We start from the raw sequence: 25,263 nt of genomic DNA, 5'->3' as shown, positions 1-25,263 counted from the left end.
TGTTTAAGATGACAGCAAGAATAAGAAAAAAATAAAATAAAAATAAAAGCTTTGTTTTTCAGGAGGAGGATGGAGATATTATGTTTTTTCCTTTAACTAGTTACTCATGTTAACAATTTAAGAATAATGTGTAACGGGCCGGGCGCAGTGGCTCACACCTGTAATCCTACCACTTTGGGAGGCTGAGGCAGGTGGATCATTTGAGGTCAGGAGTTCGAGACCAGCCTGGGCAACATGATGAGACCTGTCTCTACTAAATATACAAAAATGACTCAGGTGTGGTGGCACATGTCTGTAATCTCAGCTACTCAGAGGCTGAAGCAGGAGAATCGGCTGAACCCGGGAGACACAGGTTGTACTGAGCCAAGATAGCACCACTGCACTCCTGCTTGGGCACCAGAGCAAGACTGCATGTCAAAAAAAAAAAAAAAAAGAGTAATGTCTAAGAGAATAGAATATTTTCCATTTCCAAATGAAAGGAAAAGGGGGGAATAAAGACATTTTCATTAACACAAACAGAAAGCAGCCCAAGGAGGAAAACCAAAAAGATTCCAAGAAAAAGGTCTAAGTAAAAAGGACAAAATAAAATAGGAGAAAGAAATCTAATGCATTAGTAATCACAACAAATGTATATGTACCAAACATGCTAGTTAGAAGACAATTCTCAGTTTTGAATTTTTAAAATTCTGCTATATGTCATTTATAAAAGACACATAAAAAATGCAATAACACACACGAAAAAGTGAAAATAAAGAGGTGGGAAAATATATACCATGCAAACACTAACAAAAAGGAAGCTGGTATTTCTATGTTAACATTAGATAAAATAGAATTTTTTTTAAAAAAAAGCATTATTAGGGATAAAATGGGTCACTTCATAATGATTAAAAATAATTCACTATGTAGAATCAAATTTGAGCTTCATAATGATTAAAAATAATTCACTATGTAGAATCAAATTTGAACTAGAACGCAAAAATATGTACAGAAAGCCAACAAATACAAAGAAAAAAGACCAATTCACAATCACAATTTTTACATACCTGTCTCTGTTTTTTGGGATTTTTGTTTGTTTGTTTGTTTGTTTTTAGAGATGGAGTCTCACTCTGTCACCCAGGCTTGGGTGCAGTGGCATGATCATAGCTCACTGTAACCTCAAACTCCTGGGTTCAAGCAATCCTCCTGCCTTGGCCTCCCACAGTGTTAGGATTACAGGTATGAGCCACAGCACTCAGCCCATGCCTCTCTCTTACTGAATAGATCAAGAAGTCAAAACAATTTATAAAGATATAGAAGATGACTTGAACAATGCAGTAAACATTATGGACATACACAGAACTCTACAACAAACAATGGGGAATATAATTTCTCTTTAAGCACAGAAAATGTACTCAAACTCAAACATACTAGGCTACAAAGTAAGTCTCAACAAATACCAAGGAACTTCTTTTACAAGAACACATTCTCTGCCCACAATGTCAGATTAGAGTTTTACAAAAAGTCCAGCTACATGTTACTTACAGACAACACATCCAAAAAACAAAAGCACATAAAGGTATCTAGTATAAGAACAGAAAGTTAGATATACTGACATCAGAAAAAATATATACTTTAAGAAAAAGCATTTTAAGGATAAAATAAGTCATTAAATACTGTAATCACAAAAAGTTCAACTGACCAGTAGCATGTAACAATTTTAAACTTAAATGCATGTAATAAAATAGTCTCAAGATACACTAAACAAAATTGACACAACTACAAGAAGAAATTAAACCTACCATCACAAAGGGAAATTTCATCATATCTCTTTCAGTAACAGCTAAGTCAAACATACAAAAGTGTTGTCAAGGTCACAGTAGATTTGAACAATACAATTAAAAAGCTTCATTCAACTGTCGTATGTAACAGACCGTTAGAGAATACACATTTTTCTCACTGACACATGTAACAACTGACCACGTGCAACAACATTAAGTAAATTTCAAGGCCATGAAAAAAATCTCAATAATTAAAAAAAACTGGGCCCTATACAGGCCAATTTTCTGACTATCCTGGAACAAAATAATAAATCAGTTTAAAAAATTGTATTTAGAGTTTTTTAAAATTTGAAATAATTAAAGGGTCAAAGAAAAATTCATAATGAGAATTTTGTGGTACCTAGAAATTAACAATAATAAAAGTGTTACATATCAAAATTTTTGAGATGCTGTAAAATGTTACCTAATGAGCAATTCATAGTCATACTTGTATTTGAATAAGGGCTGAAAATTAATGAGACAAAGATACAACTTAAAACATTGGAAAGAGAACAACAGTATAAACATAAAATCAGAAGCAATAAGGTTATAAAAATAGAAGGAGAAATTAAATAGAAAATAAGATACAACAGAGAAATCAAAAAGCTCAACATAGAAAAGAATATTAAAATTCCAGCCTGGGCAATATGGTGAAACCCCATCTCTTCCAAAAATACAAGTTAACCAGGCATGGGGCATGTGCCTGTGGTCCCAGATACTTGGGAGGCTGAGGGGGTAAGATCACTGGAGCCCCGCAAGTCAAGGCTGCAGTGAGCTGTGATCGCACCATGGCACTCCAGCCTGGGTGACAGAGCGAGACCTTGTCTCAAACAACAAAAAAAAGAATATTAAAACTGACAAATGTCTGGCTTCAAACAAGCAAAACTAGGAATGGAAAAGGGCACAACTACAGCTACAGCACAAATTACAAAATAAGAGAATATTATTGCTAGGGTTTAGATCTGTGTCCCCACCAAATCTCATGTCGAATTGTAATCCTCAGTGTTGAAGGAGGGGCCTGGTGGGAGATGACTGGATCATGGGGGTAGAGTTCTCATGAATGGTTGGTCATGATCTCCTTGGTACAGCATAGTGAGTGAGTTCTCAGAGGATCTGTTTGTTTAAAAGTATGTAGCACTTCGCTCCACCCCTTCCTCCTGCTCTGCCCATGTGAAGTGCTGGCTTCTCCTTTGCCTTCTGCCATGATTGTAAGCTTCCTGAGGCCTCCCAAGAAGCAAAAGCTGCTATGCTTCTTGTATAGCTTGCAGAACTGTGAGCCAATTAAACCTCTCTTCTTTTTAAATTACCCAGTCTTGGGTATTTCTTTATAGCAATGCAAGAAAGACTAATACAATTATGAAAATATTTATGTCAATACATTCGCAAATTTACATAAAATGGACACATTCCTAGAAAAATGTCTTAACAACACTGATTTAAAAAGAAACACAAAGCTTGAAGAGTCCTATAACCATTACAAAAAGAACACATCAGGCCCAGGTGGTTTTGTCTTAGACAAGTTCTGCAAAACTTAAAAATAATCAATTCCATGCTTACACAAATTCCTCCTGAGAATAAAAAGTTGTCTATACTCCACAGCTCATTTGATGAGAGTACTGTAACCTTGATACCAATACCAAAGAAAAGCAGGAGAAAGGAAAAGTACAATCTCACACACGAACATACATTTAAAAATCCAAAACAATATGTTTGCAAACCAAATCTAGCAATGTATTAAAATACAGCACACCATAAACAAACTGAGTTTATTCCAGGAATTCAAGAATAGTTCATACCACGTACTTGGCCATATAAACAAATAAAATGGGAACAACCATATTATCTCACATGCAGAAAAGACATTTGATAAAAATCAACAACCAAGTATGATTTAAGGTAAAACTCTTGGCACATTTTTAAAATCAGAAAGAATACAAGGATGTCCACTACATTATTCTCTATTTGTTACTGTTCGGGAAATTCTGACAAAATAAAATGAGAAAAACAAAAGGTGTAAGGATTAGAAAGAATTAGAACTATCACTATTTGCAGATGATTAGATTATCTTCACTGATAACAAAGATTCATAGCAAATTATCAGCTTTAATTAGAATGTAGCAAGTAGTTCTTCTAAGATTACTATACAAAAATCAAGTGTATTTCTACATACCACCAACACGGAAAATGTCACTTTTAGATACATTACTTTTTTAGATACATTACTTCCAAAAGTAACAAAACAATACAAGATACTTAGAAATAAACACACCAAAGATATGCAAGACTCTTATAAAGACAATTAGAAATGTTACTGAAAAGCATTAAGGAGATCTAAACAATGAAGAGAGAGAGAGAGATGAAGTTTCTGGATAGGAAGACATCATCATATAGATATAAGTTCTCCCCAAACTGATATATTCAATTTAATGCAAATAAAGATATCAAAAAGATTCTTTTGTGAACTTGTCAAAACTAATTTAAAACCCTATGTAAGAAAGAAGAAAAATTAAAACACTTCGGCCGGGTGCAGTGGCTCACACCTGTGGGAGGCCCAGGTGGGTGGATCACGAGGTCAGCAGATCGAGACCATCCTGGTTAACATGGTGAAACCCCGTCTCTACTAAAAATAAAAAATAAAAATAAAAATAAAATTAGCCTGGCGTGGTGGCCAGAGCCTATAGTCCCAGCTACTCGGGAGGCTGAGGCAGGAGAATGGCGTGAACCCGGGAGGCGGAGTTGCAGTGAGCGGAGATGCGCCACTGCACTCCAGCCTGGGCTACAGAGTGAGACTCTGTCTCAAAAAAAAAAAAAACAAAAAAACACTTCTGAAGGATAAAGCTAAGGGAATTTGGTACTGGGTGAGGGATAGACAAACAAACCAGTTAACAGAATAGAGAGCTAGGCTGAACAGCTATATATTAGAAGCAGGAAAAAAAACAATAGAGAGCTAAGATACAGACTATACATACACAAAAACTTCACGTATCAGTGGTGGCACTGCAGAAATGGACTGTTGAATAAATGGTGCTGGGCTGGGCCCCTGTTTTGCCACATGGAAATTAGATCTCTTTCAAACATTATACAGAAAAAAATCAATTCCAGATGAATCAAAGACAAGTGTGAAAAGCAAAATGTGGCCAGGCACGGTGGCTCATGTTTGTAATCCTAGCACTTTGGGAGGCCAAGGTGGGCAGATTGCTTGAGTCCAGGAGTTCAAGACCAGCTTGGGCAATGTGGAGAAATTCTGTCTCTACAAAAAATACAAAAATTAGCCAGGTGTGGTGGTGCGCTCCCATAGTCCCAGCAACTTGGAAGGCTGAGGTGGGAGGATTGCCTCAGCTGGGAAGATAGAGGCTGCAGTGAGCTGTGATCACGCCACTGCACTCCAGCCTGGGTGACAGAGTGAGAAATTGTCTCAAAAAAAGAAAAGAAAAATATTAAAACTTCTAGAAAATAACACTTGAGTATAACTCTATGACCTTTAAGTTCTAAGGGAAAATATAAATTTGGATTCCTAAAGGAAAATATAAACATTAAAATCTAAAACTTCTGGCCGAGCGTGGTGGTTCACGCCTGTAATCCCAGCACTTTGGGAAGCCAAGGCGGGCAGATCACGAGGTCAGGAGTTCGAGACCAGCCTGGCCAACATAGTGAAACCCCAACTCTACTAAAAATACAAAAATTAGCTGGGCATGGTGGCGCGCACCTGTAGTCCCAGCTACTAGGAGGCTAAGGCTGGAGGATTGCTTGAACCCAGGAGATGGAGGTTGCAGTGAGCCGAGATCAGGTCACTACACTCCAGCCTGGGCAACAGAGCAAGACTCTGGCTCAAAAAAAAAAAAAAAAATCTAAAACTTCTCTTCATATAAAACAGTGAAAGAATAAGCAGGAAGAAAATGGATACAGTTTTATATATATATAAATAAATATATAAATATAAATAAATATATATATACATACACATACACACGCACACAACTCTGTTGTATGGATATGGAAATATATTGTCCATGTAACCTTCCAAGAAATATATATATGCACATGCACACACAGTTAGTCCTCCAGATCTATGGGTTCTGCATCCATGGATTCAATCAACCATGGATCGAAAATATTTGGGGAAAAAAATGGATAACTGTATCTGTACTGGACATGTACAGGCCTTTTTCCCCTTGTCATTATTTCCTAAATAATACAGTATAACAACTATTTACATAGTATTTACACTGTATTATGTATTATAAATAATCTGAAGGTTATTTAAAGTATATGGGAGGATGAGCAATGTGCAAATACTACATCATCTTATAAAAGGGACTTGAGCATCTGTGGATTTTGGCATCCGTGCAAGGTCATGAAAATACATGCACACACATGCACACACAGATGGTCATTTCTCCTTAGATGACCATCTGTGTGTGTGTGTGTGTGTGTGTAGATATATACATATGACCTATATATAATATGAAAAAGGATTAGTTTACAGAATAGACAAGTAGAAAAAAGAGAAGAAAATGGTCCTAAATTGAAGAAAGATCATAACAGTCCACTGAATTCAAGAAAGAATTAATAAGAAAACAGACATGTAGACATGGCCTGATTAAAATTCAGAATTCTAAGGAAAAAGAATCAAACTAGGATCAAACATCTTTTCTGGAACTCTGACTGCTGGAAGAGAATGGAATAGTATTTACACACTCTGAGAGGAAAAAATTGTGGAATTACAATTAGTATTATACATCAAGCCAAACAACTGTAAGGATATTATGTCACAACAAAGATATCTTCAGGCCAGGCACGGTGGGATCACCCCTGTAATCCCAGCACTTTGGGAGGCCAAGGTGGGCAGATCATTAGGTCAGGACATGGAGACCATCCTGGCCAACATGGTGAAACACCGTCTCTACTAAAAATACAAAAATTAGCTGGGCATGGTGACGCATGCCTGTAATCCCAGCCATTTGGGAGGCTGAGGCAGGAGAATCACTTGAACCAGGGAACTGGAAGTTGCCATGAGCCAAGATCACGCCACTGCACTCCTGCCTGGCAAAAAAGTGAGGCTTCATCCGAAAAAAAAAAAAAAAAAAGATATTTTCAGAGATGATAGCCGGCGTAGTGGCTCATGCCTGTAATCCCAGCATTTTGGGAGGCCGAGGCGGTCAGATCACTTGAGGTCAGAAGTTTGAGACCAGCGTGGCCAACATGGCAAAATCCCATCTTTACTAATAATACCAAAAAAATTAGCTGGGCATCATGGCACATGTCTGTAATCCTGACTACTCGGGAGTCTGAGTCAGGAGAATCACCTGAACCCAGGAAGTGGAGGTTGTGGTGAGCCGAGATAGTGCCACTGCACTCCAGCCTGGACAACAGAGTGAGATTCATTCTTAAAAAAAAAAAAGATAGATACTTTCAGAGCTGAAAAGACTCTGGAAATATACTGTCCATATAACCTTTCTTAAAAAAAAAAAAATACTGAAGGAAACACTTGAGCCAAATAGAAAACAAAATGAAATCAGAAGACATGGTATATAAGCAACAGTGGTAAGTTAAGACTATATAACTGTTGATGTTATGATGATATTTAATTAAAAAGTGATACTTGAGCTAGGAGAAAGCTAATGAAAATCTATTCTAGAGTTTTTTAAATTTTATTTTCTTTCCTCTCATTCTCGACATTTCATGATTCTTTTTCCTCATATTTGCCTTATTGCCTGGAGAATTCCTTTAGCCTGACTTTCAATTTACGAATAAGGTTTTTGGCTATATTTAACCTGATAATTACTGACTCAGAACTTTTAATTTTGATAAGCACTTTGTTTTAATTTCCAAGGAATCTTTCTTGTTTTAACATTGCTTCCCTTATAAAAAAGATTATTCTTGGCCGGGCGCAGTGGCTCATGCCTGTAATCCCAGCACTTTGAGAGGCTGAGGTGAGTGGATCACAAGGTCAGGAGTTCGAGACCAGCCTGGCCAACATGGTGAAACCCCGTCTCTACTAAAAATACAAAAATTAGTTCGGCGTGGTGGCAGGCACCTGTAGTCCAAGCTACTAGGGTGACTGAGGCAGGAGAATCGTTTGAACCCGGGCAGTGGAGGTTGCAGTGAGCTGAGATCATATCATTGCACTCTAACCTGGGTGACAGGGCGAGACTCTGTCTCGAAAAAAAAAAAGAAAAATAAAAAAACAGATTATTCTTGTTTATTTGGAATATCTCCTTGAATTTCAGTGACAATATGAAATTTTAAAAGTTATTTTCTTTTTTTCTTCCTCTTTTTAAGTTTCTTGTGATCACCCAGGAGCTAAAAAGTTATTTTGTTTCTATGTTAACTTTTGGGAGGGGCCCTTTGTTTTGAATCTGTTAATTATCTTCACAATATCTAATCATATTTTGTTTTCAGCTTATTATAAATGAAAGTCTAGATTAGTGTCATCTGATAGAACTTTCTGCAATGATAAAAATGTTCTATTCTATATGATCCAAAATGGTAGCTACTAGCCACATGTGGCTACTGAGCATTAGAAATGAGGCTAGTGCAACCGAGGGACCAAATTTTAAATTTTACTTAGTTTTAATTAATTTAAATTGAAATACAGGTAGCCACATATGGCTAGTGGCTACTATACTGGACAGTGCAGGTCTAGATTGTTAATTATACTTGGCTAATATGGGCTCTTCCAGCAAATGTATTGATCACTATTGATTTCTTCAGCAAGACCCCACCTTTTCCTAGTCTGGTGAGCTCCATGGAAGGTACAAAAGATGGCTGAGCTGAAGTGTAGAAAAAGACCAGTAGGGAAACCCCCCAACCTTAGTAAGGCTTGGCAGGAAGGTGTCTATCTCTGCCTCTTTGGTGTCTATCTCGATCTCTTTCTGTCCCTCACCACCCTCCTATACACACACACACACACACACACACAGGGTGGTACCCAGTGGTGGCCAGCGCGCGCGCACGCGCACACACGCACGCGCACACACGCACACGCACACACGCACACACACACACACACACACTGTGGTACCCAGTGGTGGCCAGCAGAAATGTTCACGCTATCTTCCTCAACAGCTCATCTGCAAAATGTTCACACACACACACACACACACACACACACACACACACACACTGTGGTACCCAGTGGTGGCCAGCAGAAATGTTCACGCTATCTTCCTCAACAGCTCATCTGCAAAATGTTCACGCTATCTTCCTCAACAGCTCATCTGCATCTCTGCAGAGCTCTTCCCAGCTTCAGATTCATGAGTAGAGGCTCTTTTAGGAATGGAGTAGAATTTTCTCTCTAACAGTGGCTGCATTTCCCCAGTAGGCAAGTGTTAGTAAAACGAAGTTGAACAGAGATGCTCAGTCCTACATTGCACTTCGAAAATACAAAATAATGGCACTATAAAAATACAAAATCTGGCTGGGCACAGTGGCTCACGCCTGTAATCCCAGCACTTTGGGAGGCTGAGGCGGGCAGATCACAAGGTCAGGAGATCGAGACCATCCTGGGTAACATGGCGAAACCCTGTATCTACTAAAAAAAAAAAAAATTAGCCAGGCATGATAGCAGGCGCCTGTTCTCCCAGCTACTCAGGAGGCTGAGGCAGGAGAATCGCTTGAACCTGGGAGGCGGAGGCTACAGTGAGCCGAGATCACACCACTGCACTCCAGCCTGGATGACAAAGTGAGACTCCGTTTAAAAAAAAAAAAAAACAAATAAATAAATAAAAATAAAAATCCAAAATATTTGGCTTTCTTATTAATGTGAAGCAAACCCAACTTACTTGGTTCTAAGTGTTGTGATGCATGGTATATAACAATCTTCCAAATGTTTCACTAAACCATGAAATCATTCAGTAAATAAACAATACATATGGTGACAGACCAAGAGGGAAATATTTAATACATATGCTAAATTAAAAATAGAGCCTCCAAATTAGATGCAACTTCAGAAACAACCTGCACACTAGTAGTTGGGTCAAACCAAAGATACCTGCTCCTTATGCTGAAAAACACAGTAACAATTTGTGATTATTTTGCTCTTTGTGCATTTTTAAGTGCTCTATACCACTGGTAAACTAGACTTTTCAGATTATTCTTATGTGAAAAGTCATCATCATTTTCTCCAAATTCTCTACCATTTCTCAAATACACCCTAAGATAAGAGATTAAATGACATTTTTAGTCTCCGATGTCTTAGATGAGAATTTCCAGGGCACTATTCTCCTACTAAGTCTTTTGAATTGGAAAATAATACACAAAAGCAGCAGGGTAGTTATGTAGGAGAAGCAAAGGCATTGGAGGAGACGTCTAGGTATGTGACACATATTTGGCAGGACTCTGGTTGAGTTATTTACACCTTTGAGGCTCAATTTTTCTCATTTGTAAAATGAGGATACTATTATCTGTCTCACAATAACGAAAGGAACACTTACTAGTATACTCAATAGTCTCTATTTTCTCCTTTTACACTTAAAAAAATCACCTGCTATTTCTAGACTTTCACACTTTCTAAAAGGGAAAGGTTGTTGTTTTGCATTATATGTCAAAGAGACTTTCCTGGCCGGGTGCGGTGGCTCATGCCTGTAATCCCAGCACTTGGGAGGCCAAGGTGGGAAGATCACTTGAGATCAGGATTTCGAGACCAGCCTGGCCAACATGGTGAAACCCTGGCTCTACTAAAATACAAAAATTAGCCAGGCGTGGTGGCACATGCCTGTAGTCCCAGCTACTCTCAGGAGGCTGAGGCAGGAGAATCACTTGAACCTGGGAGACGGAGGTTGCAGTGAGCCGAGATTGTGAGAATGCACTCCAGCCTGGGTAACAGAGCTAGATTCCAAGATTCTATCTCAAAAAAAAAAAAAGAAAAGAGAGAGACTTTCCTAAAATAGTTCAATGTAAATATTTACATTCAGTGAACTACTGTCCCCCTAAAATGCATGTCCACCTGGAATCTACGAATGTGACCTTATTTAGAAATAAGATCACTGCAGTATGATCAAGTTAAGAAGAGGTCCTTCTGAATTAGAGTTGGTCCTAAATCCAACCGGTATCCTCATAAAAAAGGCATGTGAAGACAGAGATACAGAAAAGGTCATATGATGGTGGAAGCCAAGATTAGAGTGACGTAGCTGCAAGCTAAGGAAGGCCAAACATTGCTGGCAACCACTAGAAGCCAGGAGGAAGCAAGGAAGGATTCTTCTTCAGAACCTCCAGAGGGAGTATGGCCCCATGACACCTTGATTTCAGACTTCTACCCTGCAGAACTATGAGAAAATACATTTCTATTGTTTTAAGCCACCCAGTTTACGGGTGGCAAAAACCCAGTTTTGTTACAGCAACCCTAAGAAACTAATACAGTACTGATTCCTAAAACAAAAACGAAATCATTTTGGCTTATTTCCACAGAGGAAAAAAAGTACCACACATTTTGCTATAGCTGAATGATAGCCAGCAGATTTATATCCCGATCTTGTTTGACGTGGATTTTTGAGAATATATTTTAGTAGTATGTTAGTTGGGGATAATGTTTACAAATGACCAAAAGTTAATTCAAACAGGCTTAAGAGTGTGTGTGTGTGTGTGTGTGTGACAAAGGTGGGAACAAAGGGAGTGGGGTAGGGTTCTAGGAGTGGATCCTGATTTCCCAAGAAAAGAACCACCAACCCAGGACCAACACAGCTATAGCAGGACCTCTTGACTCACTGAAGGCAGCTCCAGATACTGGCTTCTCCTCTCTTCCTGTACATTATCTTCATTCTTCTATCTATAGACTACCTTTATCTTCTAAGTGAAAACATGACTGTCAGCAGCTTTCAAGCTTTATCATTTACAGAGCTTGCCTGAAGACAGACTGATTCCATTCTCTAGGTCTCCAAGCTCAAAAAGCTCAGAGAAAGACTTCGATTGGTCTGAATTAGGCCAGCTGTCCACCCCTGAACTATCCAAAGCAGCCCTGCAGCTGGGCCGTTCCCAGAGAGAGGGATGGATAAAGGCACTCACTCTACACAAGGAACAGTTTCCTTCCTTAATAAAGAAGTAGTTTCACTTAAAAAAAAAAAAATCTCTAAACAGTGACTAAAACGCTAAAATGAAGTGAGCAACCAGGGGTAAAGAAGTACTAATAATTTCAAAGGCAGACACAAATATGATTTGGAGAAGAAACAGCAGTGACAGATAAATTATCAATAAACGTAACACATTGATAGAGAGCTTTAATGAAGAGCCAATAAGCACATGAACTGGATACTTTGTGTATGTAAGTATAAATAAAATAATTTTCACTACTGGAATTCAATGAAAAACCGCTTTCTCTATTTAAAAGAATAAAAATATGCAAAAAATTAAGCAACCATTTTTTTTCCTTCAACTTTTAAGTTCCAGGGTACGTGCGCAGGATGTGCAGGTTTATTACATAGGTAAACATGTGCCATGGTGGTTTGCTGCACAAATTAATCCATTACCTAGGTATTAAGCCCAGCATCCATTAACTATTCTTCCTGATGCTCTACCTCCCCCAACCCCTCCCTTCAACAGGCCCCAGTGTGTGTTGTTCCCCCATATGTATCCATGTAGTCTCATCATTCAGCTCCTACTTACAAGTGAAAACATGCGGTATTTAGTTTTCTGTTCCTGTATTAGTTTGCTGAGGATAACGGCTTCTGGCTCCATCCATGCCCCTGCAAAGGATATGATCTTGTTCCTTTTTATTGCTGCATAGTATTCCATAGTGTATATGTACCACATTTTCTTTATCCATTCTATCATTGATGGGCATTTGGGTTGATTCCATGTCTTTGCTATCGTGAATAGTGCTGCAGTGAACATATGTGTGCATGTATCTTTACAACAGAATGATTTACATTCCTTTGGGTGTATACCCAGTAATGGGATTGCTAGGTCAAGTGGTATTTCTGCCTCTAGATTTCTGAGGAATCGCCACACTATCTTCCACAATGGTTGAACTAATTTACATTCACACCAATAGTGTAAAAGCATTCCTTTTTCTCCACAACCTCACCAACATCTGTTGTTTCTGGACTTTTTAATAATCACCATTCTGAGTGGTGTGAGATGGTATCTCATTGTGGTTTTGATTTGCATTTCTCTAATCATCAGTGATGTTGAGCTTTCTTTCATATGTTTGTTGGCTGCATGAATGTCTTCTTTTGAGAAGTGTCTGTTCATGTCCTTTGCCCACTTTTTAATAACAGTTTTTTTCTTGTAAATTTAAGTTCCTTGTAGACTCTGTATATTAGACCTTTGTCAGATGGACATATTGCAAAAATTTTCTCCAATCCTGTAGGTTGTCTGTTCACTCTGATGAGCTTCTTTTGCTGTGCACAAGCTCTTTAGTTTAATTAGATCCCATTTTTCAATTTTTACTTTTGTTGCAATTGCTTTTGGCATTTTCATCATAAAATCTTTGCCCATGCCTGTGTCCTGAATACTACTGCTTAGATTTTCTTCTAGGGTTTTTATAATTTTGGGTTTTACATTTATGTCTTTAATCCACCTTGAGTTAGTTTCTGTATAAAGTGTAAGGAAGGAATCCAGTTTCAATTTTCTGCATATGACTAGCCAGTTCAACTCCTTGCAAAATAGAAAATTCTTTCCCCATTGCTCGTTTTTATCAGGTTTGTAGATCAGATGGTTGTAAATGTGTGGTCTTATTTCTGAGTTCTCTATTCTGTTCCATTGGTCTGTATCTGTTTTTGTATAAGTATCACGCTGTTTTGGTTACTGTAGCCTTGTAGTATAGTTTGAAGTCAGGTAGCATGATGCCTCAAGCTTTGTTCTTTTTGCTTAGGATTGTCTTGGCTATTTGGGCTCCTTTTTGGTTCCATATGAATTTTAAAATAGTTTCTTATAATTCTGTGAAGAATGTAAATGGTGGTTTAATGGGAATAGCATTGAATCTATAAATTACTTTGGGCAGTATAGCCATTTTCACAATATTGATTCTTCCTATCCATGAGCATGGAATGTATTTCCATTTGTTTGTGTCCTCTCTGATTTCACTGAGCAGTGGTTTGTAGCTCTCCTTGAAGAGGTCCTTCACTTCCCTTGTTAGCTATATTCCTAGGTATTTTATTCTTTTTGTAGTGATTGTGAATAGGAGTTCATTCATGATTTGGGTTTCGGCTTGCCTATTGTTGGTGTATAGGAATGCTAGTGATTCTGCACATTGATTTTGTTTCCTGAGACTTGGCTAAAGTTGCTTATCAGCTTAAGAAGTTTTTGGGCTGAGACAATGGGATTTTCTAGATATAGGATCATGTCACCTGCAAACAAGGATAATTTGACTTCCTCTCTCCCTATCTGAATACACTTCATTTCTTTCTCTTTCCTGATTGCCCTGGCCAGAACTTCCAATACTATGTTGAATAGGAGTGGTGAGAGAGGGCATCTTTGTCTCATGCCGGTTTTCAAGGGGAATGCTTCCAGCTTTTGTCCATTCAGTATGATATTGGCTCTGGGTTTGTCATATATGGCTCTTATTATTTTGAGGTACGTTCCTTCAATACCTAGTTTATTGACAGTTTTTAACATGAAAGGATGTTGAATTTTATCAAAGGCCTTTTCTGTGTCTATTGAGATAATTATGTGGTTTTTGTCTTTAGTTCTGTTTATGTGATGAATTACATTTATTGATTTGCATATGTTGAATCAACCTTGCATCCCGGGTATGAAGCCAACTTGATCATGGTGGATAAACTTTTTGATGTGCTAAGCAACCATTTTTTAATTTGAAGATTTATTTTATAGAAATTCATATCTTTTGGTAGCAAAGGAAATGTATTTCATCACCAGCAAACATTTGACTGCCATTGTGGGTAGGGCACTGAAGTGCCATGAGATTATTTCTGGAGACAATTAATGTACAACTTGTAATTTTCTTAGAAATAGAAATTGTCACTTACCATGTTACTAGGGTCTTTATCAGCTCGATCTAGCTCAAAAGAATTTATTTTATTGGCACTCATTTCATCAGTGTCAGCAATGACATAATGTCTAGGTGAGTAGGCATTGGACAAGCTCCCAAGCAGCCTCAGGATCTCGGTGGTATGCCCACCTGGAAAAAATATCAGAAGTCCTAAGATTAAGAAACCCGCAATGGACACATCCATTTGACCATGTTATACCAATATTACGGTTTCAGGTTGGGGGGGCACTGTAATTGCATATTTCTCAGAAGACACAAGGAACATTTGAAAACAATAAATCTATGCCCTTGTATAAATACAACTTTTATATCAAAAGCAGATAATACACGTATAAAAATAAAATCAGCACTAGCAGTAGGTACTAAGGAAGGCACAAAACAGTATAAGACATAGCTCTTATAAGACTGGTGAGAAAGGGGCAAGACACATATATGAAGACAAAGAAGATGCAAGACAGCAAGAAAAACTAAAATGTGAAGGGTAAGCAAACGGTTATGAAAAATCAATGTCTTAAGAATAAGGAAGAACCCCGGAAAAGGCTGAGATGACGCGAAAGGTGAAGATCATGGAGAGATAGGAGTAGGGAGGCCACTGGGTGGAGATGGGGATTGTTAGGGCATGAGATGACAAGATCTGAAACATGTGTTCAAAGAGTGGTAGGAATACTGGGAAGAAGAGTACAGGTGAAATAAGGTCACGAAAGCAGGATGGGAAAAGGGAAGCCAGTCACTGAAGGTTCTATGTAGAGAAGTAAGGTGAAGGGGGCATAAGCGCTGACCAGCAGAGCTTGGGCCTTCCTAAGAAACATTTTTTGTTCACCACTGTAACCCCAGCTCCTATCAGAGGTCTCAGCACACTGCAGGTCCTCAAATATTTATCAGCTTCACCAAATGAGTAATGTTCAGTTTCTGAAGTCATATAATCTCCAAAATTTTGATACATTAATTTCGAAAGCATAAATTTAAAAATCAACTATGTTCATTGAGACAATGAAAACATTGTTCATGAAAACAACAATAGAATATCTACCTATCCATAAACCATTTAAGCAAAACAGTCAAACTCCTTATCAAGGAGCCCTATCACACCTATTTCAGTCTCGTTTCACAAGCTCTGTGCCTCAGTCAGGTTGATGTCTTTAACATTCTCTGCATTCATCTGATTGTTACTCACTCCTTGCCTCTGGTCATGCTGCTCCCCCTACCTACAAGGCGTCCTCCACCCCACCTCCCTTATTGCTGTAAAAAAGAGTATATAGTGATACAAGAACACAAACAAAGATAAATTAAACATGAGTTTCCCCCCAACACAAATTCCCTCCACCCCCTCACCTCCCCCTAGGTGGAGTTTCACGCTTGTTGCCCAGGCTGGAATACAATGGTGTGATCCTGGCTCACTGCAACCTCCACCTCCCAGGTTCAGGCAACTTTCCTGCCTCAGCCTCCCGAGTAGTTGCAATTACATGCGTGCGCTAGCACGCCTGGCTAATTTTTGTATTTTTAGTAGAGACAGAGTTTCACCATGTTAGTCAGACTGGTCTTGAACTCCTGACCTCAGGTGATCCACCCACCCGGCCTCTCAAAGTACTGGGATTACAGGCGTGAGCCACCATGCCAGGCCCACATTTTTTTTTTTTAATAGTAGAAAGGAAAGGATTTCGTTCTGGATTCCAGAAGGAATTATATATAGAAACAAATTTGGCATAGATTTAGTGTGAATTTCAGGAATTAAAATCATACATTAGCTTTATAACCTGTCACCCATCTTCTTGACTGAGGCATATAATTTACACATCTGGTTTATACTCATTTTAGTATCTTTGGTTTAGTCTCGAAAAAAAAACAAAAAAGTTAGGCCAGGTGTGGTGGCTCACGCCTGTAATCCCAGCTACTCAGGAGGCTGAGGCAGGAGAATCACTTGAGACTGCACTCCAGCCTGGGCAACAGAGCGATACTCTGTCTCAAAAAAGAAAAAAAAAAACAAGTGGTGGTACTACAAGTAGGTATTTGTTTTCACAGCTGGAATAATTAAGGATAAAACCTAATATCCACAACATCTTCCACTACAATTAAAACTTCATTATACCTGCCTTAATAGTCTTTTTTTTCCTCTTTTTTTTTAAGGAAACCCTCAATGAATACTGTGAAAGTTGTCAGGATAAAAATAGAGTCACTTGTGACAAAATGGAGCTGGGAAAGGCCATGAAGGAAGGGTTCTTAATGCTCAATCGCCTGAAAACAAGAACCGTTACAAAAGACTATACCAAAACCACAACCTTGTATAAAGGCCACTGCAACCTTATGCAAAAAAAATACTTCTGCAAGGACATCTGCCCAGCAGCTGCCTGTCTAACCTTGGACTGATGCCACCCTTATTATTGATCCCTGTAAGCAAGGATAATTGTTTCAAAACAACTTATGTAACCCTCCCCATTTTAGCTTTAAAAATCGCTGTCTTCCCTTGCCTCTTTGAATGTGCCCATAGTTTACTCGGCATGTGTGTTCCACACTACAGTGCTTACTCTTGAATACACTTATTATCTTTGGGGAATCTCTCTCTCTTATTTAGCTTGACAGTATATTAACTGAAAATTTAAACTTGTTACTGAATAAAGTCATTAAAATGATGGATTTTGTCTTCCATTTTACTCTTTTTTTTTTGAGATGGAGTTTCTCTCTTGTCGCCCAGGCTGGAGTGCGATGGCGTGATCTCGGCTCACTGCAACCTCCGCCTACCAGGTTCAAGCAATTCTCCTGCCTCAGCCTCCCAAGTAGCTGGGATTACAGGCATGCCCCACCACGCCCAGCTAATTTTTTCTATTTTTAGTAGAGACAGGGTTTCTCCATGTTGGTCGGGCTGGTCTCAAACTCCCGACCTCAGGTGATCCACCCACCTCAGCCTCCCAAAGTGCTGGGATTACAGGCATTAGCCACCGCACCTGGCTTCCATTTTATTCTTTTATTAAGATACATTTTTTTGAGAATAAGATTCTCTAAGTTCTACCTTAAAATATATCCAGCATCCAATCATTTCTCACCATTTCTTTTGCTACCCCCCTTCTCCAGGCCACTATCACCTCTTACATGGATTATGAACAGTTTCCTGATATGTTCCCTGACCCACTTCCCCTTCAGTCTATCGCAACATAACATCCCAAGTGACCCTGTTCGAGTTGATCAAATTATTTACTTCTGCTCAAAATCCTCCAGTGGCTTCATGTCTCATATGGAATAAAAGGCTTCTTATACTCTGACCTCAACTATGTTCCCTCTTGGAGTTCATCTCCTGTTCCTCCCTGCTTACTCAGCCTACTCTAATCACTCTAGCCTCCTTGCTGTTGGCTGTCATCTCCCTAAGAAGGCTTTCCCTGACAAACTTCATAAAAAGCAATGCCCCTTCCCCAAATCATAGTGTTTATCACTGCATAACTTACTATGTAGTCTATTTATTTGTTTTGCTTTTTATCTCCCTCTATCCATGCCTCACTAGAAGGCAAGCACCATACTATGAAGGCAGGGATTTGTGTTTGTTACTGCTGTATCTCCTATTCCTAGAAACAGCAGGCCATCCTATTGAATGAAAGAATGAATGAAAGTTTGATATTAAACCTAACATTTGCCTAAGAAGGCTGTATTGTGTTTCAAAGAAAAGTAGTTTTGGCAAATGTTCTCTGAACAGAAGTGATCTACTAATAATTTTTTATTTTTTTGAGGTGGAGTCTTGCTCTGTTGCCCAGGCTGGAGGGCAGTGGCGCGATCTCGGCTCACTGCAACCTCTGCCTCCTGGGTTCAAGCGATTCTCCTGCCTCAGCCTCCTGAGTAGCTGGGATTACAGGCACCCGCCACCACGCCTCGCTAATTTTTTTGTATTTCTTAGTAGAGATGGGGTTTTGCCATGTTGGCCAGGCTGGTCTTGAACTCCTGACCTCAGGTGATCCACCTACCTCAGCCTCCCAAATTGCTGGGATTACAAGCGTGAGCCACAGTGCCTGGCCTACTAATAATATTTTATGATATCTAAAGAGTAAATGTTGCTTGGTCTTCAAGGTAAACATTGAAAATGTCTTCTTCCTCCTCCAAAATTTTGGGCATGAACTATTAAACTGCTTATTTGATTACAAGTCTTCCTTTAATTGGCATGGTTCTTTCAGGACCTTGATACCTTCCTACCCTCAATAATTTGAATGAAGGCACCATTTGTCAGATGAATTATCAACCTTAATTTTGGTTTCTAGTCCACCAAATGTAACACTATCAAGTGAATGGTTCTAACATCCATCCATTTGTTCAAGTCAGAAACCTGGAAATCACCCTTCAGTCTTTCCCTCCCACATCCTCTACTTTCAATCCACAGTTGTGGATTTAACTCCTAAAATCTTCCAATTTCATCTGAATGCGATTGCTTTTCTCCAGCCCCACATCTATCCCTCCAGTCAGGCCATTTTTATCTGTTATCTGAAATATTCAAAAGGCTCCTATTTGTTTCTCTACTTCAGTCTTTGTCAAGACATTCTTTTGACAATGCAGGCTGAATAATCTTTGTGAACGCTCAGACTGAAGTGGGTGACTCTCCACTGAAAAAGATAAGCCATGTGCGGCGGCACGTGCCTGTGGTGCCAGCTACTCGGGAGGCTGTCTCAGAACCGCTTGATCCCAGGATTTAGAGGCAAGCCTGGGTACATAACAAGAGTCTGTCTTAAAAACAAAAACCAAAACAAAACTTCAAAAGCTCCTTTTGCCACCAAGACTAATAATAGTAACCATTTATTAAATGCTTATGTAAAAAGAAAAGAAAATGTCAAGACCTTCCAAATTTATTACGCCAAGGGGAAAAGCTAACCCTGGAAACTGACTCATGTAACATGGCTTTTTCTCTTTGGTATATGTCTGTTGCTTCCTGACCTTTGTGTTGAGATGTTATACATTAACCAGACTCCCTAGTCTTTATTCAAACCTAGACTAAATGACATTGGAGATAAAGGCCTTTGTGATTGTTACCTCCTTATACCAGAATGTTAAACAAATCCCTTAGTGTGTAATCAATAGTAGTGTTGGGACTTAGAAAATAATATCCCAAAATGAAGGCCTTAGAAGTAAAAATTTTTCTCTGGTCTTCTCTTGTCCTCTGTCTCTCAGTCCCATATTCCCCTGAGGCTTGCCATAGAAACTAGAATCTCTCTTCCCCAGGGCGGGTCACAGAAACCAAGAACTCCTTCTCCCAAAAGCTGGTCATTAAACCTAAAAATACTACTCTAATTTTACTCCACCTTTCTGTGTAAAAACTGGCCATAAAGAAATTATCTGAGCTGGGGAGCTGGGCAAGGTGGCTCACACCTTTAATCCCAGCACTTTGGAAGGCAGGAGAATTGCTTGAGGCCAGGAGTTCAAGACCAGTCTGGCACACATAGCAAGACACCATCTCTATTTTAAAAATTAATTAATTAAATTTTAAAAAATTATCTGATCTACCTTGTTTGACGGTAGGTCATAAGACACCCATTCCAGAGAGGGTCCTACCCCATATCCAGAAGGAAAGGAATGCATGCTCAGAGAGAACAAGAAAAATCTAGACAGACAGGCCTTGCTGGGCTTCCCTACTGTCTATTAGCATTAAATTATACCATTTTGTCCAGCATAATTCTACATGGCTGTCCGTACTTTGTTGAACCTAAGCATAAAAACAGACCATTTCCCTTGTATCTTTGGGTCTTCATTCAGAACGCTTTCATATATGCTTCATAAATTTGTATGCCTTTTCTCCTATTATTTCTGCCTCGTCAGTGATTTTCAGTGAAACTTCAGAGGGCAAAAGGGAAGTTTCCCCTTGGCCCTTACAGTAGCCAACCAAATCTTATATCTGTATGTTAGCCTTTGTATGGAAAATGTTGTAATTTTGTTCAGCACCTCTGTTCTTGCTTATACAAACTATCCTCATTCTTCCCCACATGGGGAGCACTGATTACCATTCTTTGGTATAGGTTTGCTCCCCAGACACCCACTCTCACGCTTTGTGCTTGAATAAACTCTTCTAACTGGATATTGAGCCCTTTGATTATTTTAGGTTGACACTATATGTCAAGCACTTTACTAAACACTTTATTTTTTAATTTAAGCTTTTGATTATATCATTTTATTTTATTTCATTTTGAGACAGGGTCTCACTCTGTCAACCAGGCTGGAGTGCAGTGGCGCAATCTCAGCTCACTGCAACCTCCACCTCCCAGGCTCAAGTGATCCTCCTACCTCAGCCTCCCAAATAGCTGGGACTATAGGTGCATGCCACCACATCCACCTAATTTATTTATTTATTTTAATGTAGAGACAGGGTTTCACTATGTTGCCCAGGCTGGTCTCCAACTCCTGAGGTCAAGCAATCCGCCTGTATTGGCCTCCCAAATTGCTGAGATTACAGGTGTGAACCACCATGCCCGGCCTAAACACTTTAAATATGATCATATTTAACCTCTCCTGTCCTCTCTCAACCCATGTAGAAACAGAAGGTTCAGTGAGGTTAACTAATTGCCTAAGATCCCCAAGGAGTAAGTGGCAGAGATGTGATTCATGTGTGGTGTTATGACAACCTAGAGGCCCGTGGTCTTAACCCCTACATGATATCAACAGTGGAGTAGCAGCAATTGCTTTATAAAGCAGGATTTTAGGCCAGGGGTGGTGGCTCACGTCTGCAACCCCAGCACTTTGGGAGGCTGAGGCAGGAGGATCACTTGAGGTCAGAAGTTCAAGACCAGCCTGATCAACATGGTGAAACACTGTCTCTACTAAAAATACAAAAATTAGCTGAGTGTGGTGGTGCGCCTGTAATCCTAGCTACTCAGGAGGCTGAGGTAGGAGAATGGCTTGAACCTGGGAGGCGGAGTTGCAGTGAGCTGAGATTGCGCCACTGCCCTCCAGCCTGGACAACAGCGTGAGATTCTGTATAAAAAAGAAAAAAATCAAGATTTTAAATACTCTTTACAATCTAGACTCAGTTTACCTCTCTACATTGAACTCTACATGGTAGTGTTCTCTCAACTCCGGCCATTCCAAGTGCTATCACCTTCTTTTCACATCCTCCCAGCCCTCAAAACCCTAGCTGTCCCTCAACTGACTAATTCTGGGTCATCTTTCAAGTTTCAGTTTAGCATCATTTCTTCCACGAAGCTGCCTGTTTTTTAAGACCTGATAAAGTAGTGCCCTTCCTGAAGACTGCCATAGCAATTTGTACTTCTTACACAATTATTACAAGATTATAGCATTTATCGCATTGTGGCAAATACTCATTTTGATTTATTTTCTGTTAGTTTTTTTGTATTTTCTATTTCATTCACTGCTGTATCTTTGCATCTCTCACAGGACTTAGCACGGAGTCAGCACTCCGTAGCAAGTAATGTTAGTCAGTTTTGTTATTTCCAGAGGTTAGTTTAGTGTTTGGTCTTTCTAACAGCTCAAAACAGATTAAGTGAATAAAGTAATGCGTTATACTTGAACATAAACTTAGTACATTTACTCATACTATATATGTTCTATCTGGATGCAATCTCTTGCCATATCCAAATGTTTACATTGTGTGTGTGTGTGTGTGTGTGTCTGTCTGTCCCTGTCAAATATGTCTATTTAAAATTGTAAGCACCTACACAGTTGGTGGATTTAGATTGTATTACCTGACAGGTCAGTGTGTTGCTCACACTCTGCCACCCCGTGTGTATTGTTCTACAGCCCGTAGATCATTGTTTTTATCCTCTTGGACTTTGTATATTTATAAATGTGACAATTCATTTTGCCTCATTTGTCATGTAGCATTCGTGTTTCCTAAACTAAATACGCAATACCTAGATAAATAATGCACAACAGCCATACGGGGAAACTGCATGTTTGCATCAAATGGCTTCTACGTTCTCTGGTCACTAATTGTTTGAAAAATATACGCTACAGAGAGTCTTAATTACAGACAAGTGTAAATTACTTGTCATAAAAAAACCTCTGGGCCGCGTCATCAAACCAGCCCTTACCCTGGCTGGACTGCCCGGTTCCGGCAAGGCAGAGAAACTACAAATCTCTGCATGCAACACTCCAAGAAGCGCTAAGGGTACCAGGGAAGAGCGTCGCGGTGCACTCTGGGGTTTGTAGTGACCAACCCAAGTCCGACAGTCGCCTCCTCGATACTTACCGGACCCAGCCACTACCAAGATACTGAGAGACTCCCGGGGCGTAACGTCCCTGGAACGAAGCACTACCCATACTCGCAGGATTAGGAAAACCGCCACAGCTCCTGCTGCCGCAGCTAGAATAAGAACACACACCATGCAGAGAAACGGCGCATGCGTCCAACTTCCGGGGACCAGCCGCTGTCAAAGTTCACAACTACGGGTGCCGAAGCGACTCAAACGCGGAGGACGCACCTCCTGGTGGGTTGGGCTTTCCTGAGCTGGGAGGAGTGGAGGGCGGAGGGAGAAGCTGGGGTCCCGCTGACAATCTATTTTACCTCATTTATCATGTAGCATTCGTGTCTCCTAAACTAAATACGCAATACCTAGATTAATAATGCACAACAGCCATACAGGGAAACTGCATATTAGCGTTAAAAGGCTTCTACGTTCTCTACGTTCACGTTTGTCAGCGGAACCCTTGCTTCTGCGCGGATTCTGCGCAGCTGCAGCCAAGCATAAGCTGAAAATCGTAAAGTTAAGCGCTGGGGAAGCTTGATTTACGCCCACGACGAGGTCAGGCAGTCTCTGCGCTCTAAAGGTCCCGAAACTCCCCAGTTAGGAGATGTTCTGGCTCTATCAACTTCGTGAATGCCACCTGAAGCTAAGGGAATACATCCTTTCTTTCTTTCTTTTTTTTTTTTTAATGCCAAGAGAAATGTTTCTGTTGCACACAGACATTACTGAAAGTGTTCGCCAGTAAGGACCCTAGGCTTAAACATCGAATTTAGGGCCCTCATCCAAACCCCCTGTCTCCCAACAGGTATGTTTTTAACTTTTCTCGAGGTTTTCACAGCTCTCAGTGTGACCAGAGTAGTTGAGGGTGACCACCTAAAGGTAAGCCACACTCCTAAGAGGATTGCAAAGCTCCGTGGCTCTAGGTAGCAGGATAGACAAGGCACAGTCCTACAATTAATATTCAGTTAATTTTATCACAAAGCATTTCCAGTGTGTTTCTCATGTCCTCAGCCAAAATGATGATCTGCCAACACCCCCTTCAATCCCAATTTTGCTTATTATGTCTAATTAATTAATTGTTAATTATGTCTAATTAATCCACATTACAACAACATAAAATACTAAGATCAGGAGCCCCTTCACCCCAAATATAATTTGCCTTCGGTCCACCATAGACCTACCTGTAGGTTATATTGAACAGGTATACAGATGAGTAAACAGGTTCAGAAAGGTGCAACTGCTTGCACAAGTGGAATAGCGTCAGATCTAGAATCAGAAACCAGAAATCTGAGTCCTGCTGGACAGGAGTACTGCATCCTGTATTCCTTTGCTAAATTCAAACTTGCCTGATCACCACACTTACCTGGAGCCTAGAATGTGTTTTTAAAAGTGCAGACTCCCAGGGTCCATTAGGAAACACTGAATCAGAATTTCCGGGGATCGGGCACCTGGGATTAGCTTATGTAACCAGCATGTCCATTCCTATCAGCAAGCAAGTTTGGGAGACTTTGTGAGTAGAGTTCGTGGACCTTACAACACTTTCCAAATTGTCTTCCATCAAATCTTTTTTTTTTGAGACAGAGTCTCACTCTGTCGCTCCGGCTGGTGTGCAGTGGCACAATCTCGGCTCACTGCAACCACTGCCTCCCAGGTTCAAGAGATTCTCCTGCCTCAGCCTCCCAAGTAGCTGGGACTACAGGCATGCACCACCATGCCTGGCTTTTTTTTTTTTTTTTTTTTAGTAGAGACAGGGTTTCACCATGTTGGCCAGGCTGGTCTCGAACTCCTAACCTCAGGTGCTCTGCCTGCCTCTACCTCCCAAAGTGCTGGGATTACAGGCATGAGCCCCCGCGCCCGGCTCCATCAAATCTTAACTATACGTTCTCGCAATAAGACCTTAAAGTGGATATTATTTCCCTTTTTACAGACAAAGAAGTAGATTCCATAAAAGTTAAATAATTTGCCTAAGGCTGCTTAGCTAGTAAGGGTGGAGAAAGTTCATAGTTGTGGACTTAGAAGTCAGTGTCCCTCAAATTTTAATGGAATCAGAATTCTCTGGGCTTACAAATGCATAGTTGGAAGTCCAGAGGTTAGGGGCTTTGGTGTAGTATGAAAAACAGCTCGAGGATAATACAAAGAATATCATTTACTTGTATATGCCCACTCTGCCATTCCTAATAATGTCTTCAACCTGAAACAGTCTTACCTCATACTTAAGACACTAGTGGTCCCAGAATGGGATGTGTGGATGGTTACATCCAACAGGGCAATCTCCATAGCCAAAAAAGAGGTTATCTTGTCGGGTCTTTTTTGCCCCTCCCCCATCTTGCTCTGTTGCACAATCTGAAGTGCAGTGGCACGG

General features: G+C 39.9%; 1 protein-coding gene across 1 annotated transcript in view; it reads right to left on the bottom strand.

Annotated features, from left to right (window-relative positions):
• ALG14 (ALG14 UDP-N-acetylglucosaminyltransferase subunit) overlaps positions 1-23,380 on the bottom strand; it is a 95,745-nt gene extending 72,365 nt beyond the window's left edge. The window contains exons 1-2 of the mRNA XM_002810613.6: positions 22,907-23,380; positions 14,720-14,871 (exon numbers count right to left, since the gene is read on the bottom strand). Of these exons, the coding sequence (XP_002810659.4) occupies positions 14,720-14,871; positions 22,907-23,042 (288 nt within the window). The 5' untranslated portion in view covers positions 23,043-23,380. The remainder of the gene's footprint in view (positions 1-14,719; positions 14,872-22,906) is intronic.
• Between the last annotated feature and the right edge of the window lie 1,883 nt (positions 23,381-25,263).

Source organism: Pongo abelii, chromosome 1 (genome assembly GCF_028885655.2).
Source record: "Pongo abelii isolate AG06213 chromosome 1, NHGRI_mPonAbe1-v2.0_pri, whole genome shotgun sequence".
Taxonomy (NCBI): Eukaryota; Metazoa; Chordata; class Mammalia; order Primates; family Hominidae; genus Pongo; species Pongo abelii.
The sequence above is the reverse complement of the archived record's forward strand: the minus strand, read 5'-3'. Positions and strand labels throughout refer to the sequence as shown.